Below are 19,623 nucleotides of genomic sequence, written 5' to 3'. Positions count from 1 at the left end.
TTTAAAAATTTGTTAAAATTGCCTAAAATTATATAAACATACATAATTGCTCATAACCTCAAAGCTACTCAAAGTCTAAGATAATTTTTTATTCCATTTTAAAGGCAAAGATATTGTCCTTAAAATGGTGTGAATAAAACTGTTTACTTCCAAACGATTAAAGGTCAAATTTTAAAGTATATATTTCAATGTAAAAAATATGAAAGATCACGATGTTAAAAATTCAAAAAGATAATGGTATGAGGACACCTAAACTCTCTGCTATATTCTTGCAAAAAAATTTCGATGGAGACTCGATTAGTTCAGGAGTTATAAAGAAAAGCATTGCACAGTGGTATGAGAATAAAAAAAGATGGAAATAAATCTGTAACTTCTAAACCCTTACTGAATGAAATTTCAGATGCACAAAGAGGAAGTGTAGTCGAGTTTAAGTTTTGAATTTGGACCTCATGAGCCCACCAGGAGCGGGACCAGTGGTTCCCAAAGTAGGACACCTCGGGTATGTTCAATTTTTAAAATGATCCTATTTTTTCGTTTGTGTTACGATTTAAAAAAAATTACACATATAGAATCTCCTCGCCGAGCACTACATAAAACCTCCTCGTAGCTATCAATTATCTCTTATAGGAGATATTCGCATTTGAAAATTTAATTTTCAACATTTTTACCCACCCTACTCCAGTTTTTTGGTGACCGCGGTTCCAAATATTCCCCGATTTCAAAACTTAAACTCGACTACACTTCCTCTTTGTGCATGTGAAATTTCATTCAAATCGGCGTAAGGGTTTAGAAGTTACAGATTTATTTCCATCTTTTTTTATTCTCATACCACTGTGCGTTGTTAAAAGTACGTTTTTTCATATAAATTCATATAAAAATTTAAGGACCTTTGTTTTACCACATAAATTGAAATTGATTCAACTGTGTTCTGTTTTCTATTTGCTTAAATTTTTATATGAATTTATATGAAAAAACGTACTTTTAATAACGTTTTTCTTGCTCGAATCAGACACTACTTAATGTGTTATCATTGCGAAGATTATCTTCAAGCTACTACGATCTGTCTTGAAGATTTTCATCGAAACTCAGTGATTTCATCGATATACTAACCCCCTAGATTTTCAATTACATAAAGTCAATATAATACTTTTTTAAATCACAAGGCCGCCGTTTTCTGACTGCTGGCGATTATAATTCTGGGGATCACGAATGATTACCCCTAAAGGTCTGGTTTTGTTTGATACAATTCCTAAAATGGGTTTGAATGTGATTTCGATCGGCAACCTACTTACAGTCCTACTGATATGGAGCAATGATTCAAGTTGAATCCTCTCTGGAACTATCTTCAGATCGCTCACCTATTATTGTTACTTTATTGAGCCCCCTAGAAATTGTATCCCCGGATTTAGAAAAAAATACAGTACTATCGAACAAACCTATAGAAAAGCGTTTGAGGAAAAAAATCGCACTCATATATCAACATTTGCTGATGATACTGTCTACAGGATCACATATTGAATTAGGAGTTTTTAGTTGTGTGAAAGCAAAATGTGTTTGGGAATTAATTCTGCTGTACTGGACATAAATAAAACAAAATAATTTTTTTTATAATATAAAACAATTTTCCAATATTTTGGATTTTACTCATATACTTATTTACAATTCATAATAAGTCTGGCAAGATTAATATAAATCGGAGATGTCAAATCAACTTTTGTCCTTTTTGAGATGGATTCAATTTTGCAGATTTTAATAACAGTGAATGTTTATTTTTTGGGTAACTTCACTCGATCTGCACAAAGTTTTGTTAGCGGCAACGGTAGCCAATCTTAGTGGAAGGTATTTATATTCGACATAGCCGAATATTGTAGAGTTTTTTAGTGATTCTGTTGCGTTCTGGTGTATCACACATCAAACAAACATTTTTATTTATTTTCGTAATTGTTTGGTAATGTCATATTTTAAACTGAATCATCTACGCTTTTATTATATGTATTTGTTATAAAAATATGTTTAATTTCATCTTATTAGGTGCATAGAGTAAATCTCGTTTTCTGCACTTCTCATCTTTTTAATACTCGATGTTATTAATACGTTTCTAAATGAAAATTTCGATTATATCGACATGTACACGAGTTGTAGCCACAACAGTACATGTTCATGTTTAGACACTGATGTTGTTAATGTTCGATTTCGTATCGATGACATTGTAAGTTCGTAAACAGTAGTTTTAGTTTATGATTCATACTTCGTAAATCTTTTTCAAGTTGTTAACATGATTTGATCAATATTTATTTTTTTTTACGAATATAAATCACATAGGAATGGTGGCGATGTACTTTTAATTTAGTGAAATGTTTTTGGTACCTTTTAATAGTATGTAAGTTAATATTCATTAGTTTATGTGTAGCTTTGGAGTAATGCTTTGGTCGCCTAAAGATTCAGACAGCTTCGTCATAGAAAATGCATACGGATCAATTAATTCAAAGCCATCAAGAACTTCGAAAACGTTTAAAATGTACCAAATTCAATTGTACATAACTGTTCATCCCTGATTCAACTATTCTGCGTGTTTCAGTTTTTCCTCAGTAATTTGCTCTCTATCCGTAAGTACTTTCAGTACTAAAAAAGCTCGTAACATTGAATAAACTGCGATACGGCCAGCCAACACACTCATATTTACATGGCACACATTTATATTAGGATGTCCAACAAATTTTCGCTAAAATTTTACTAAAATTCGCATTCGAACAATTCTTCTGATTTTCAATTTTGCATTTAACGTTTTTATCTGAACAATTGTATTTCAGAAGTTTCTAATTGTATTTCAGAATATTCCAATTATATTTCAGAATTTTCTTATTGAATTTCAGAATATTCCAATTATATTTCAGAAGTTTCCATGTTTAATGAAAGTTTCTGAAATACATTTAGAAATTTCTGAATTATAAATGAAAAATTCTGAAATATAATTGGAATATTCTGAAATTCAATAAGAAAATTCTGAAATATATTTGGAAATTTCTGAAATATAATTAGAAATTTATGAAATTGAATTGAAAATTTCTGAAATACAATTAGAAACTTTTGAGATACAATTGGAAATGGTGTAGTTTGATTCTGATCTCAAAATTTTCAAAATTTATTTTTTGATATATTTTGACTTCAGTAGAAATAACAAACCAGTTCATAATGGATATTACTACGTTTGGGAATCGACTTTGAGGCACACAACAATTTATGGCGACCATATAATTCCTGCTCGCTTCATTTCAAAGTTCCGTCGTAATGGGCTTTAAGCCCCATGGAACCGGACAACAATGAAACGATTTTTATAACCAACCTGTTAACTGATTCTGATAATAGAAACCTAAGACCAGGCTATCGCTTAAATGATTGTAAATTTGACCTCTCGGATCCGTGCCACATATGTACATAATGACATTCATGGGCCTTTCAAATACAAATTTCGTAAATACCACAAACACACCTTGTTTTATTCCATTTTAACATCTATTCGCCCTTATTGTAAAACCCTTTAGTTGGATGCCTGGACAATTATTTTTGGTTCCATACAAATAGTGCCTTCCTAATATACTTACATGTGTCTGTGCCCATATAACAAGCCAACAGACAAACGACCAAACCAAACCTTCTAGCCAACTGGTCAGCTGCGTTGAACATGTCTTAACCATATCCATATATGAAATGTATGCGTGTGAGTTTGTATGCAGTGGTAAGTAGTAGTTGTTGTTGTAGGGAACTCGAATAATGGATGGATGGAAGGAAGTAAGTAAGTAAGTAGTCTTTTGTATAGGTTGAAACGAGAGATAATCGTAATGGTTAAAGTGGCGTCTAGTGGTGTCGTAACATCACATTAATTACATGTGCTTATAATATTAGACGAGTTGTTGTTGTCGATGCTGTTTCTGTTGTAGTAGTGTTGTTGCTGTAGTAGTGTTAGTAGTTGTTGTTTTTTTTTTGTTTCAGATGTTTTTGGTGTTGTTCTTATTTTTATAACAAACAACATGCAACAAGGGCTTGCCAGAAATTGATAAAAAGAAAATTACATGAATTTCAATTAAAAATTTTAATTGAAATTTTGTTTAATACAATATTATATACAAACATATACATACATACATATATGTATATGAAGAAAAATAATGTTAAAATAAATTACATAAAATTTTTCACTTATGGTAATACTTTTACATAAAAATAATTATAAGAACATTTAAAAATATGTATGTATTGTGGAAACATGATACTGATGTAGCACATATAAGAAATGTTCTAAATATTTATTAAAATGAAATCAAATATACGAGTATTTGATTGAAATATTAATCTATTTCTGATCTCATGACTCATGCAACTATACGTTACTAGGAGTGTAGCACTTCTTTTAAGGATTATCATCCTTTTTCATATTTGACTATATTATTAATGATTCAAAATGTGTAAGGAAAATAAAATATGTTTTTCTTCTAAAAATGGCAAACGCAGTACAGTAGGTTTAAGTTTTGTTTTGAAGACGGATCCCAATATTTCTTTTCCAGGTGCTAATATTTAAATGTAAAGCCTAGTACTCTGTTCATATTTGCGAAAAATCATGGTTTTTTTATGCGAAAAATTTTATATGCAGCTTGACAGCTCGCTGTTGCTTTTAATTTCGTGCGAAAGAAGTGCTGCGTATGTTATTTCGTGTGGAAAAATAAGGTTGCCAGATTATTTCACATTTTTTTCCACAATAAAAACAGAGTACAACTTTTGCGAAATTATTTCGCATATATTTCATTTCAAATATTTTATATGTAGTTTGACAGTATTTCGCACGAAATTTTGAACAGAGTACCTAGCTTATTTCTATAAGAACTACAAAATTTTTCATTGAAATTGAGAATTTCAAATTAAAATTAAAAAAATTCCAAATGAAATTGAGAATTTCGATTTTAAATTCAGAAAATTCCAATTAAAATTGAGAATTTCAACTTTAAAAAAATAGAGATTTGGGCTTGCTTATAAAACGAGTTCCAGATTTGGTTACCGCTGAAAAGGCACGTTTTCTTGAATTGAAGCTACTTATTAATGCTTTGGCTAAAGCTGCCGGAAAATCGATAGAGGTCACGTTGACAGAGGAACTGTTGGCCAATATGAGTTTTTTATATATTATGTTACTATTATGAACACATAACTCGAAAAGGTCGAAGAACAGACGTAAATAAAAACGCCATTTACTTCTACGATCGTACTCATAATAAACTTTTTTTTGATCCATTAGATCAACTCCTCCCATTCCTTTGTTATAGTGCTTTATAATTAGGGGGCAATCAATATATATTTTAGCAGCTTGCCCAGCTACACGTCTCTTGACCTTGCATAGTGCTGTTGGGTCAATAAAATTTGAGGCGAGGTAGACACCACGATTGTCCATCCATTTTACTACGGAAATGCTATCCGACATGAAGTAGCTGAAGTAGCTCTTTTCATATCTTTATCCGCCGGAAAATTTTTTGGCATGTGCTTTCTATTACATCGAATTGTTCCGCATGCCATTATGTCGTTTTCGTGAAGAATATGCATTAATTTCAGGCTCGTAAAAAAATTATCGAAGTAAACTTCAACCCTTTTTTTTGCCAGAGGCTCACATAACTGCAAGACAACAGCCTCACCAAGACCATGTTCAACGAATGGTTTTTTTCCGGTGTAAATGTCAATATTAAACAGGTACCCAGTTTCTGACTCACATAAGCACCAAAGTTTGAATCCCCATGAAATAGGTTTGTCCTTCATGTATTGTTTCATGGCATTGTGTCCTTTAAATTTTACCATATGTTCATCGATTGACAGCTTTTTTGAATACGTATATGCGTCTGGCATAGCCTTGTTAATGTGATCTAAAATTGGCCGGATTTTATAGCCACGGTCACTAACATCTGCCTTATTGTTGTCGCAAAAGTGAAGATTAGCTGTTATTTCTTCAAATCTGAGCCGTGGCATGACACCCGCGATCTGAGCTTGGTGAAAAGTTGGATCAGTAGACCAATACAGACGTGTTGATGGGAGCTTAACTAAGCTCATTCGTATGATAATACCCATATAAGCCTTAAACTCATCCACTGTCAGAGTGAACATACGCCCTTTTTGCAAAGCATATAGATTGGACTGCTCCACTATTATCAAGCACATCTCTAAGATATGTATATGTATAATAACAGCGAGTCAGTATTAACTCAAATTATCCAAACATTTGGTATTTATAAAAACTTACCTTCGAAATTACAAACGCTGTTGAATACTTCGTATGCTGATGGGATTTCTTCATGCGTATGAACAACGGGCTTTAAAATTTCGGAATATTTGTATGCGCTATTCTCTTCACATCCGGTAAACATTGGATTCTTGTAAGCAAGAGTCTGTCTAAAGCGAAAGGTCTTTTCGGGTGGTATAAGCAACGCGGCCCTTATTGCTTCTTGCTCAACATTTAAATTTGATGTTATTGGCGCATCTGATGTTTCAAATGTTTTATGGTCAATACGTTCTTTTCTACCAAGTAATTCGACGTGCTTACTACCCTCAATGATAACTTCTAACAGCTCATCATTTTGCATTTCCAAGACGTCATTTTCAAGAAATATGACATCTTCTTTATCCAAGTTTGTAACAGCATCTTCGTCATCATCACTGGAGTCGCAAAGTAGTATGTGTTCGATTTGCTCTGGGCGAAGGAAAAATAAAAGATCTCGGGCTGATCCACTCATTTTAAACTTAAATACTGTTTTCTTTCACTTTTCTATACAGACTGGTGCAAATAGTGCATTCGTTTCAAAATTTCAAATAAACACTGTCAAAATACGTACATGTGTTCATATTCATATGTACATATATGCAATTTGTTGATTACCCTTTTTCGTTTCTATATGTAAATGCAAAATACTAAACCCAGGTATGCTTTTTCAGTGTTTAACATTTCTTAAAAAAAAAACGCTCAAAAGCTAGAACTTTAATTTCAAATTAGAGGTTCTAGTTTTAGACATTTTTAGGAATGTTAACTTTCGTTTCAACCTATAGGCAAACATAATTGCCAAACATAATTTGATTAGCTGGAGGCAGATTGGAGCTTACGCAAACTTCTCCATTTTATTTTCTGATAGATAAAGGCTGAATCCAAAACATAATTAACTCTCAGCCCCTTGCGCCCTATTAGTAGCCCCGTAGTAGCCCTAGGCATAAAGCCCATTGTTTGGTCATATTCGGAGCCTCGTTGGCAACAAGTGGGAATAGATAGGCACTTGCACCCAACTACATTATTGTTGCCCCAATTGTTTTCTATAAAACAGTCTTTGACATATTTGCTCTATCTGTTACCTGGACCAATATATAAATTAAAAATCCTCGGGCAAGCATACTTGCCTATGGTCGTCAAAGGGTTAAAGGAACGACTCTAATAAGAACGATGTCTCGAACAACAACTCAAAGCAAATCTTCGTACAAAATTCGGTTGTAAAATTTAGTTGCACATACAAAAGTACAGTAGTAGTCCCATTTGATTCTTTAAAAAAATATTGAGTATTTTATGTATAAAGACAAAATAATTCAAAGAATATCACTGAAAATTAATTTTACACAATTGACAAATTGGAATACATTTTCATATTTTATTACAGAGTAATTATAATAAATGAACTTAAGCTAAATTTTTACCAAAAATTTACTTTCACATTGTATCGTACAAAACTCTTTAAATTGGAAATCGTTTAAAAAATGTATATGATTAAGGATCCATAGCCTTAAACTTTAAACTTCAATACTCCTCTGCTACGCTAGAAATCGCACATTTATTTACAAATTATGTGAGCCACAATAGGTATTATTTTTTTCTCCAAAACATCACTATTGATTGCAGACATTTGTATAGTTATTTCGCTTAAATGAATAATAATTAATGTTGGTCTATGTTTTTGATAAAATAAAATAATGTCAGAACATTTGAACTTTGTATGAATTCAAAATTCATAAAGTAGATTTAATTACCCCTACGCACCAATGATGACAGTGACACACAGACACATTATTCTCTTAGATGTGAAAGACACCAAAATTGTCTTCATTTTTAAATTTGTTGCTGATAGCACTGCCGCCACTGTTAAAAATTCAAATCAAATGAAATATAATAAACAGCAGCAACAACGAAAAATTCAACCTGAGAAAACAGGTGAGTGAGACATGTCGTATGTATGTACAGAAGAAAAAGAAGAAAAAAAACACTATCATTTGTTGTTTGTTGTTGGTTTTAATACTCGAACTAAACAAGAAGATGAAAAACAAAATCACTTTTTTTGTATATTTTGGATACCGAATCCATGACTCACATTCACTGTTCAATTGTGTTGGATACAAAACTGTATTCGTACGTAGTACGTACGTTTGTTTGTTTGGCTGTTGTTGCTGTTGTAGTGAATTGACTGGATGGATAATCATATTGTATGTCTGTCTGTCCATTCGTCTGTGTGCCACGATGTTGAGACAATTCTTTCTTGTTGTGCTGTTGCTGTTTGCTGTTGTCACCAGCCAACACTAATAAATTATTAATGGTTTTATCACTTGATTCTTTACTTAATACAAATATTGTATACATTTCCTAAACGTTCATGTCAACCAACTTCGGTAATACCTACAAATTGAATAACAGAGAAATGGCCCAAAAATACAAAAAACAACAAAACTCCGATACTCATACGTACGATTGACTTTTTTTGTTCGTGGTACGTCAGCACTCCAACTCAGGAAACTTTAACACCGGTGAGGTCGAATCTTTGATAAGAGATTGATGAGGAGTAAACAAGAAATAAAACAAGACTGATCCAAAAGCCAAAACAAACGAATATAACTACAGCTACAACAACAACAAAAAATGACTTGTGGATATTTTGCTCTGACTGAATGACTCTGTTTTGACTGCCTCATCTTGTATGCCACAAAAAAATAATACAACAATGAATTATTTAAGCTGCCGTTTTTATTTGTTTGTTGTTCAAGTGGGATTTAGTGAACTTCTTCTCAGAGAGTCTAAAGAGTATTTTCTTTATGTTGGTTTACAATGCAATCGAAATGGATTTTTTTTAATTTTTAGATACTGAATTTGGTTGGAATTTGGAAATGCATATGTATTCTTTCAATTGAATACTTGTGAATCCCTTTCAGGTTGCCTAATTATTGTTCTAGATCGAGGTGTCGGTATATTGCCTAGTTTTCACATCTCATTTTTCTTAATAAGTGAATTTTTTTGGAGAAACTAACAAGGCTGCCTTCTTTTCACTTCTCATTTTTATACCCTACACCACCATAGTGGGGAGGGTATAATGCGTTTGTGCAGATGTTTGTAACGTCCAAAAATATTAGTCTAACACCCACCTTAAAGTATACCGATCGACTTAGAATCACTTTCTGAGTCGATTAAACGATGTCCGTCCGTCCGTCTGGTCGGCTGGCTGGCTGTCCATGTAGTACAGGTCGCAATTTTGAAGATATTTCGATGAAATTTGGTACATATTATTTTTTCGGCTCAAGGACCAAGCCTATTGAAACTGGCTGAAATCGGTCTATTATTTCACCTAGCCCCCATACAAACGTCCTCCCGAAATTTGAGTTTTGTATACACAAAATTCATGTCACCAAATTTTGTTACGATCGGTCCATAATTAGTCATAGCTCCCATATAGACCCGCTTCCGAAAATCACTTTAACGTGCATAAATCGCTTAAAAATGTTGGTATAATCACAAAATTCAACATAGTAAACGTTCATGTAGACATAAATCACACGACCTAATTTCATGGTGATCGGTCCATAATTGGACACAGCCCCCATATAAACCAACTTCCGAAAATCACTCAAAAATATAAATTATTGAAATTTTAAAAGAAAAATGTTTTTGCTCTTTTACTTAGTGTAGGGTATTATATGGTCGGGCTTGACCGACTATACTTTCTTACTTGTTTAAGTATGAGAACATTTACCACGACCCCAAAAACCCTTGAAACTCTTTTTCAAGATAATTTGAATAGGAGAAAACACAAAAATTTGACTATGTGTATGTATTTAGAAATTATTACAACATTTTATTGGCATAATAATAGTTTAGACTTACTATATTCAATTTTTTAATTTAATTGGCATATTTTAGGCTAAAATTGCGGTTAAAACTAAGATACGAATTAGCATATAGTATGAAATAAATTTGACTCTGATTGTTTATTTGCTATGATAAAATTGTTTATTGAAACCGAATATATATTTTCCATTAATTTTTTTAGATTTTGTATACATATATTTACAGAATATATATTGTTTTATTATAAAAGACAAATCTGTCATGTACGGTATATCATGTACGATATTAAATATTATTTATTATAAAATCATCCAATGATTGTTTTTATTTAAATATGACGGATTGTAAATGAAAAATATTTCGTTTAGTGTATTATTTTCAATTATTATTAAATTTATTTTCAATAAAAAGTTCCGACAATATTAAAAACCATTCTTTCGGTTTTAAAAAATATAAAACCAAAATCGTTTGGTTTTGTAATTTATTAAATAATATGATATTATAGAAACATGTTGATATTTGGAAAAGACGGACTTTTTCTAAATTTAAAGTTTTATTGACAGTAGATGTGATAAACGTTTTTAAATGAATTGGTAATATTCCTTATTGACAGCTTTCCAGATGGATTATAAGATTAATTACTCCCATACGCAAGGCAGTATGGTACTTCACCTTAAGCAATTAATGTAAAACCAATATTAAAAAAAACCGACAACGAAGAATAATTGTAGGTCTTCGGTTTTTAGCCCCGAAAAAAACGCGACTTCGGTTAAAACAACCGAAAAGATCAGATCAAAATGTTTCATTATTATGCTGCTCAGTTTTAGTGAATAAAATTCAGAATAATATTACCTAATACATGGGAAATATGTAGTGAAATCCGAAAATGTTGTCCTTTTCACCACCACAGATTAACAGATTTTGAAACGTCAGGTAAATCTTCCCTATTTTAAGATAAATAGGCCTTATTTTTTAAGAATAAATAAAAGTTATTGACAGTATTTTTTGTCGTTAATTATTAAGATAGGACCATATTTGAGTCTAACACCAATATATTGTAATAGCATTAACATTGAGTTTATGTTGTTTGGGATTCCCAAAATCCCTAACGAATTCATTCCCTTAAAGTAGTTTAGTTGTTGTTATTTACTCTTACTACCAGTCTCCATTACCATCAAATCTCCGCATACAAACAATGTATTGTATTGTTGTTTTATTTATTTATTTATTTATTTGTATTGTGTTGTTCCTTAATTCCATCTCTACAATTTTGAGTCCACCACCGTGATTCTTTGGCTAATTGACTAGTATTGGCGTATAATTGATACCCTGGAGGCGCCTGCCGTATGTCGTTGTTTTATGACTGAATTTTATTATTTTTTCTTTTTTTGCCTTTCGGTTACAATCGTGGGTAAAGTGTGTGTCTGTGGCTGTGTGGAAATGAAAATAAAAACAAAAATGTTTACGTACCCAGCAGTTCTGCACTGACTACAAAAGAAGTCAATGTATCCCTTTTATAAATTAATTATCCCTTATGTATATTTACTTGGCTGACTCCAATTTATATATTATTGGGTCATTTGACACGTATGTGCTTTATGTAATACAGAGAGAAGACAAATGGTTACTTTATACATCCCAGGTAATCTGGAGTGAAATCAATCGTCACAATCGTTCAAACACCAGAAGTAGTCTATTGGAATGCAATTGTCAGAAAGTATCCTTGTGTAAGGTGTTGTTTACTCTTTGTAATTTATGTAAGGTCAATTGACTTCCGCCTAGGACATGCACATGTAAAAAGCACTAGTTCGGGACACTAAGTTAGAACTGCTGGGTAGTTCTTGTGTGTGTGTGTGTTTATAATAGGGTGATCTTCGTTGGAGTGTGTTTGTGTATTTTGGATTTCATTTATTCTCTTTGTTTGTGTTTTGGTCATCTTTTTATTTTATTTCGAACATTATCAATCATCTGTTTGTTTGATCACCACTAAACCACTCACTAATTTTACATACAACAACACAACCATAAAAACTAACACCATAACAGGTAAATTTAATTTAATTTATTTATTTACATTATTTGTTGGCGCATTACACCACTTTAATATAGTATATTTATGTATGGTTGTTTTTGTTTATTATTATTGTTGTTGAATGTATATTTTGGCTTTAATGGATAAATAACGCGTGCTCATTGTGAGTTCTTGTTCTCTTTTATTAATTTATATTTTTCATTCTTCATTAATGTTGTTTGTATTGATCGATAAAATCCGATGATGAACGAAAAAAAAAACAAACAAATAAAAAATATCTTTTCGCCCAGTGATTCATTATGATTTGAATTTTTTTTAATATTTCACTTCATTTCAATATTTGGTATTTAATTTCTTTGTGTAAGATCAATTCAACAACAATCATGTTATTGTCTTGGGGTAATTAATAAATTAATCGAAAGTAAGTATTATTAATCAACGAATTTGCTGAATGCAAACAAAATCCACAAATAGCTCTGAAATCCAATTATAACTACATATTGATCGTTGCAATTAAAGACGATTTTTGAACGAGTACTCCTGTGTGAACTTATTCAGTATATCAGACATTTCTATACGAAATTAAAATTGATGTTTTGAGGTAGACCAGGCGCGGATCCATGTCAACCATTTGGGGGGTAAAAAATTTAAATTTGTTCAACATTTTTCTTTTTATTCCTTTTTTTATATGAAAACTTTTCGGTTTTGGCCCCCCCCATTTCCTATACAATTTTCTTATTTCAACCTCTCCGGATCCGCGCCTGACGTAGACTTATTATATTAAAAACAACAAACTCAATACTTTCGGAGTTGTATTTTTCATTACAATAAGAAAATAGCTGGTTAGCTATGTTTGTGAAATATTACCGGAAAATCCAATCCTTTAGCTGAAGAAAATTATAAAAATTCATAACTTCAGAATAAAGCGAAATATAGTGTTTATAATAGCTAACAACTTGCTCTCATGAATGTAAAACTGTTTTTTAATTGGTCATTTTGTTTTCATCAGAGTATTGTGAGAAGTTTAAAGGATCTGCGCTCATCAAATAGAAATTCATAATTTAACATTTATATTGACATTGAAATTAGCTATTATTAAATATATATTTTACTTTAATTTCCCTTAATTGTACTCTTTTAGTCCTTTAAAGTTGTGTTTCAAATAAAAAGATTTTAAAAAATTTATTAATATATTATAGCTTGAAAAAATACCGTAGAAGCCCATATAATGACTTATATTTTAACGCAACTTATAGGGAATGAATTTCTAAATAATCTCATTCCACCATCTTTTTACTTAATTTTCAATTTTAACAGAAACAATTTTATATAAAAAGTGCGACAAAAATTTACTTCACTGTAGTTAATTACATTTTTTAAAATAGTTTTTGATAAACACTTAATTTTAATTTTGTATTCCAAGATTTTGGCATTAAAAATATATCCTACTGTAACTCCAAATATACGTTATACAGAGCTATTTAACCCTAGCTCTGGCATCAATATATTCATATTGTTAGGGATACTCTATGAACCATTAGGAATACTGGTGTAGCCGTCCTTAATTTCACCACAATAGGACCAAGCTTCAAATCGGACCAAAAATATATAAATTATAGCTATTTTAAAATTCAGATATTTACATATGTAAATAGTGCCAGAGATAGGGTTAAGCAGAATTTTTGGATTCGGGGTCTCTATTACACAAAAGAAAACATGACTAATTAATTTTGTCTAGCTAGGTTTGAACCACAGTGTTCCGGCTAAATAAGGTAATTTTTATAGCAATTTAAAACCTCTAATTTTTAAAATTCTAAAAATTTAAGAATTGTTCTTTAGTTGAAGATCAAACTTTGGGATTTTTGCGATTTTTCATTAAAGTCTAAGAAATATGAAACACTACTAGTATGTATTAAAAATTAGAGTTGTATTGATATGAACTATCTATAAATGACTTATAGAGCTACTAACTTTTTAATCGGATCTCCCATGAAGACACTCAATTCGGAGCGTCTCCATTAATAGCAGTTGTAGGTTAGATTTTGGTCATAGATAAACGAAAATTATTTTACAAATAAACTGAACTTTTATAAAAAAATTATATAATATTAAAATTTTGACAACATATTCATTCATTCATACATACTACATATTTTTATTTGAATGAATAATAAATACAATAGTTTTATTTTTAATCTACTATAATAAATTACTCACTCATAATGTGATTTTGTTTAGAAAAAATTGGGCGTTGTGTTGTACTAGTCAAAATCCTAATAACAATAAAAGAAAAATTAAAAATAAGAAAGAAATCCAAATTTTTTTTAAAGTATGGAATATTTATATATATATGGGAATAAATATATATGATATATGTATGTACACTGCCTCGGAAAAAGTAGAGAATTCACTCCATTAAAAATTATTATTATTAAGCTTTAAAATGATTCCTAAACAACGTACTTGAGAGCTAGACCTAACAAAATGATGGCTTGTCAAGACGTGTGGTTAGAGTTATCAAACCGGTTTTCGAATTATTCCAAAAACCGGGTTTTTCACAATTTTTCGGTTTTTATGAAAGGTTTTCGAGCTATTCGACAAATAAAGTAGTTCAAAAATCAACACAAACATCTGGCGACTAAAAACAACATTTTGATTATTTGGAGAAATTTTCAAAAATGAAATTTTAACAGCTAATCCCACTTAAACTGTAAGTGAGGGTGTTATATTCTTAGGTTTTTCTTTAATCAAATAGAAATTCGTCTTCGAATCATTTAAATTGTATCCTATTGTTGAAATATTATTTTAAATAATACAAATAAATATTAGTATTAAATAAATGTATGTACATATGTATTAATAATGTGCAATTTATGCAAAAACTTCGTATTTTACACACATGTATTAAAACATTTGGGGTATTCACACGGTCCACTATTTGGTCATATTGTCATAATGTCCTAATATATTATGATAGTTTAAACTAATTTTTGTTGTAGTTTAAACAAAAAAGTTCTAAACTAATAAAACTATAGAACGGAAGAAGAGAGTAAACAATTACTCTCTTTTCACACATACTGGTTATACAAAAACAAAATACATGCAATACATTTTCATCAATTAGGGTTTTGGCTCTCAGTTACCTATCTAGTTGTTGTCTATGAATAAAACTATTTGATCTATGTTTATTGTTTTGTCATAAAATAATACTTTTTTTTGTTTAAAACACAACAACAACTATTATAATATATTAGGACATTATGAAAATATGACTAATAGCAGACCATGTGAATATCCCAATTGAAACACGTAAATATAATAAGCACTCCTTGAAATTGTTCAAGCAAAATTAAAAAGCAGAAAAACACCAAATATTTAAATATAAAAATAAATAAATCTTCACTCCCATATGCATAAACAATTTTTAAATTTATCAAAGGTTTATAAAACAAAATTTCCATTCATAATTAGTTTTATAAACCTTTGACAAATTTAAAAACTGTTTATGCATATGGTGGTCACAGTATATATTTTCTATGGATTAAGAAATTATATTTTTTGAATTTGTTTAATTAAAACTAAGCAACAATATAATAAAATAACACAATTTTAAAATACTTGAAAATGGTGCAAATAAAATGTCTCTTATTTGACCACTGATGAGAATGGGTAAACGTTATCTTAGTTAGATAAAACTTCATATCAGAGATTTAATGAATCTTGGAATGTCAAAAATAGTCATACACTAAAAATTTCTCAAAACTAAAATTATGTGTTTTCAGTGTGGCCTGGGAAAACACATAATGGTCTGAGAGAAGAACTTTTTAAAACCGATATATTTTTAGAGCGATAATATTGTATTGTAAAACCGACTTTTTTAAAAAAAATAGCATTTACTAAAAAAACCGTTTTCGAATGCATTTTTAGCTGAAAACCCCGGTTAACCGGGTTTTCATTATATTATAAGAATAAGATAAGCAGGTAAAATGAACTTATGTCTTAAAACAATTTAATTTTTCACCCAATTATCAATTTTTCTAAGTGTATTATCAGTTTTAGTACCTATACTATTCTTAGATATTTCGTTAGTTAATCAAATACCACAAATACTATGTACTAAATATTAAACATTCATTTACGAAGTACTAAATTTGTTGTTTGTAGTTTTGATATGATTTAAAAAAACACATGATTTGATTTATGATGACTGGGTTTTTGTCGTCGCACTCGCACTCGTATTCGTTTGAATTTTATTTCGATTTAAATGTAGTATTTTGGTCAATGTTCTTGTTGTTATTGTACAATTGATAATTTCGATTTATATTGGTGCTTAATTAAAGGAAAGGAAATTATTTTAGTTATAAATTTAAAAAAAAAACAAAACAGAAGCAAATAAAAGAAATCTCCACAATATTCTAATCTTAGATCATGATATGCTTTTTGTAACTTTTATTTATTTAGTATAGAAGTTAAACAAATAGAAAACTATAAATAGAATAGATAATTTATAATCGAGCAATCAACTAAATAAATATTTGTGTGTTTAAATATTTGTTGGACACGTTTTAAACACAAACCATTATTAACAGATCTTAACATTCATTCATACACACATTATCATTTCATTGATTTTGTTGAAGTTTTCCAATAAAAATTAATAAAATAAAAATATTTATTGAAAATACTGATTGATATTTAATAACTAATTGATTTATGACACCAATTCAATAATAAATGAAACGAGTTTAATTATTTAATTACAGACATAAAAAAACAAACCAAAATTAATTTATTACCTTCAATTTTATAAGAATTCTAAATAAATATAATAAGGGTATTGAGGTTTCCGATTAAATCGGTGATTAAATAATTGTGGTTTCAGCTTAAATAACAGAGCGTTAATATATGTCATTGCATTAATATGGGTTGATTATTTGCGAGTTTCTTATCTATTGGTAAAAATATTATTGCGACTAACGGACGGTTAAATAGAATACGATTTTTAACAACTTCCATATTCTTTTATCAAATTCCGTAAATACTACGAAACTTAAAAGCAAGTAAACACCAGTGAATTATTGGATTTTTACTATACTTTATACCATTACTATATTTTATACCATTTTTAAATTATATGTAAGCATTGTCCGAAGTCCCTTATTTTTTTGTGATTTATTTATTCCAAAATTTATGATTTTTAATGTGAAGTACTAAAGAAGATTTTCATTTCAATAACAATTATAATAATAGCTTTTCCAATTCTTATTCTAAACTAGCTGAACGCCCCGCTCCGGATTCGCCCGATAGCTATTTGCTAATGTTAGTTCTTCAAGTTTCTCCACACAAATTTCTCTTATTAGAAAAAATGAGAAGTTAAAATTTCGAATCGAATACAAACAAAATCGGTACCGTGAAATAACTCCCAAATGAAATAACTGCCCACGAAAAAATGAAATAACACCCAACAAATTTTGCAATACATGCAATACAAATTTTCTGAGTGAAGCCAGTTTTTGACACATCCCAGAGGGGTAAAACTTTGCGCTACGGCATAGGCCCGCAATGCAAAAAATGTTTGGTAAGAGAAGAATAATTTCACTTTTGTAGTTCCTTTTTTTAGATTACATAAATAAATTGCTTCGGATTGGGAATTATTTCATTTCTATTGGGATTCATTTCATTGGGAGTTATTGCGCTTTTTTGGGACTAATATTTTTAAAATTATGAAACCGCCGATTATTGGAAGTAATTTCATTTTACCCTATGGTAGTTATTTCATTTTTCAAGTTTGGGAATTAATTTATTTTTGTTGGGAATTATTTCATTGGGAGTTATTTCATTGGGAGTTATTTCATTGGGAGTTATTTCATTTGGGAGCTATTTCACGGTACCACAAAATCAGCCAAATCGATCCAGCCGTTCTCACGTGATGCCATTACATACATGGACCATTTCATATTTATATATATATAGATGAGGAGCCGCAGAACAAAAGGTACTTTTTCGCACGTTTAACATTTTTGGGAAAACGAGTTTTATTTATTTCGCCCCCTTAAAAAACTGCATGAACCTGGAAATGGTAGCACATTTCTTACTTATCAATAGATACACCTAATTGCCATAAGTCACCACATTAAATGTTAAGGATGTTTGATATAAAACCATTTTAATATCGGAAAAAGAACCTTTTGTTAAAAAATAAAGAAAAAAAGTACGTTTTGTTAAAAACTAAATCAAAAAGTATGTTTTTTATGCGTTTTTTTTAACGATAATATTTTAAATTAATGTTTTTAATCCTGATATAATATATAAACAATTTACACATTGAAATAATATTTTTTTTGTTTTATACAAGTATTGTTCGTTTTGTTAAGCACACATTTTTTTAGAACCAATTGACTTAGTAAAAAAATTAAAAAAATTTTCTGACTTGATTGTTTCTAGAAGATTTCAACCCAAATAAGATGCGAAAAAGTACCTTTTGTTCTGCGGCCCCTCAGATTACTGTACAGTGTACACATTCCAGACACGACAAGAACAACACATGATAAATATGTCAATAAATGCGAAATTAACTCTAATCAATCTTTTGATGTGTTTTATTTCTGACTTTCTGGTTGAATTTTCCGTTTTGGTGTATTCAGGGACTTATAGTAAAAAATGCGGAACATTTTAACCCCTTAAATTCCTGTTTTAATGCGGTTTTTTGATCTTTTTTAAAAGATGGACAAAAAACAACCATGCCTTGAGGATTTAGAGGGTTAACATATTCTACAAAAATGTTCTCCGTAACATTCTACATAAATTAGCTGAACACATTTTATACCTAAAATGTAAGGATCACATGGTGTCTTATGCCGATTAACAATAAGAATGTGCCAGAGTTGGGAAACTTTAACTCCCCCTCAAATGAAATTCAGATGTATACTTTCAAAACGCCGATAAACTTATTGGTCGGACCTTGTAATTTTGGAAAAAATTTGATTTTGTTGTATAGTGTAATTATCAATCCTTTAAGTCTTTTAAATAATAAAGTATATGCACAAAAACAATATTTGTGACATTTGGCCTTCAAGCGATTTGGATGAAAGTTATTTAACCTTCGCTTTACCAAAGGTTTTTTATGTACATGGTTTACCAATACCCACCCGGGTGACACTACACTTCTATAAATATATGCGACGAACGAAATTTTAAAAAATTGAAAAAACCGTATAAAAAGTTTAAAATGGTTCTATTAAATTCTATAGAACTCTAGAATTTGTTCAGTGAGTACAAATTTCATTTAAATCGAAACAAAATTAAAAAAAATATTAAACCAATAAAATCGATGTGGTCACCCGGGTGGGTATTGGTAAAGCGAAGGTTAAAGAATTATGAAATCACTTCAGTTTTAGAAAATTTAAAACTGATCTCTTTCGTTTTTTTCGGTTCTGGTATTGTTTAGGGTATTTATAGACGACAATACTGAGTA

General features: G+C 30.1%; 1 protein-coding gene across 2 annotated transcripts in view; it reads right to left on the bottom strand.

Moving 5' to 3' along the window:
* Positions 1-19,623, bottom strand: part of al (aristaless) — a 91,222-nt gene that overhangs the window by 61,534 nt on the left and 10,065 nt on the right. The window contains exon 1 of one of the 2 annotated variants that reach the window (XM_065500602.1): positions 14,367-14,417. The exons of the other annotated variant lie outside the window; for it this stretch is intronic. Within the exon in view, the coding sequence (XP_065356674.1) occupies positions 14,367-14,370 (4 nt within the window). The 5' untranslated portion in view covers positions 14,371-14,417. Of the gene's footprint in view, positions 1-14,366; positions 14,418-19,623 lie in introns of those variants that run through there. 2 annotated transcript variants of the gene reach the window in all.

Source organism: Calliphora vicina, chromosome 2 (assembly GCF_958450345.1).
Source record: "Calliphora vicina chromosome 2, idCalVici1.1, whole genome shotgun sequence".
Classification (NCBI taxonomy): domain Eukaryota; kingdom Metazoa; phylum Arthropoda; class Insecta; order Diptera; family Calliphoridae; genus Calliphora; species Calliphora vicina.
The sequence above is the reverse complement of the archived record's forward strand: the minus strand, read 5'-3'. Positions and strand labels throughout refer to the sequence as shown.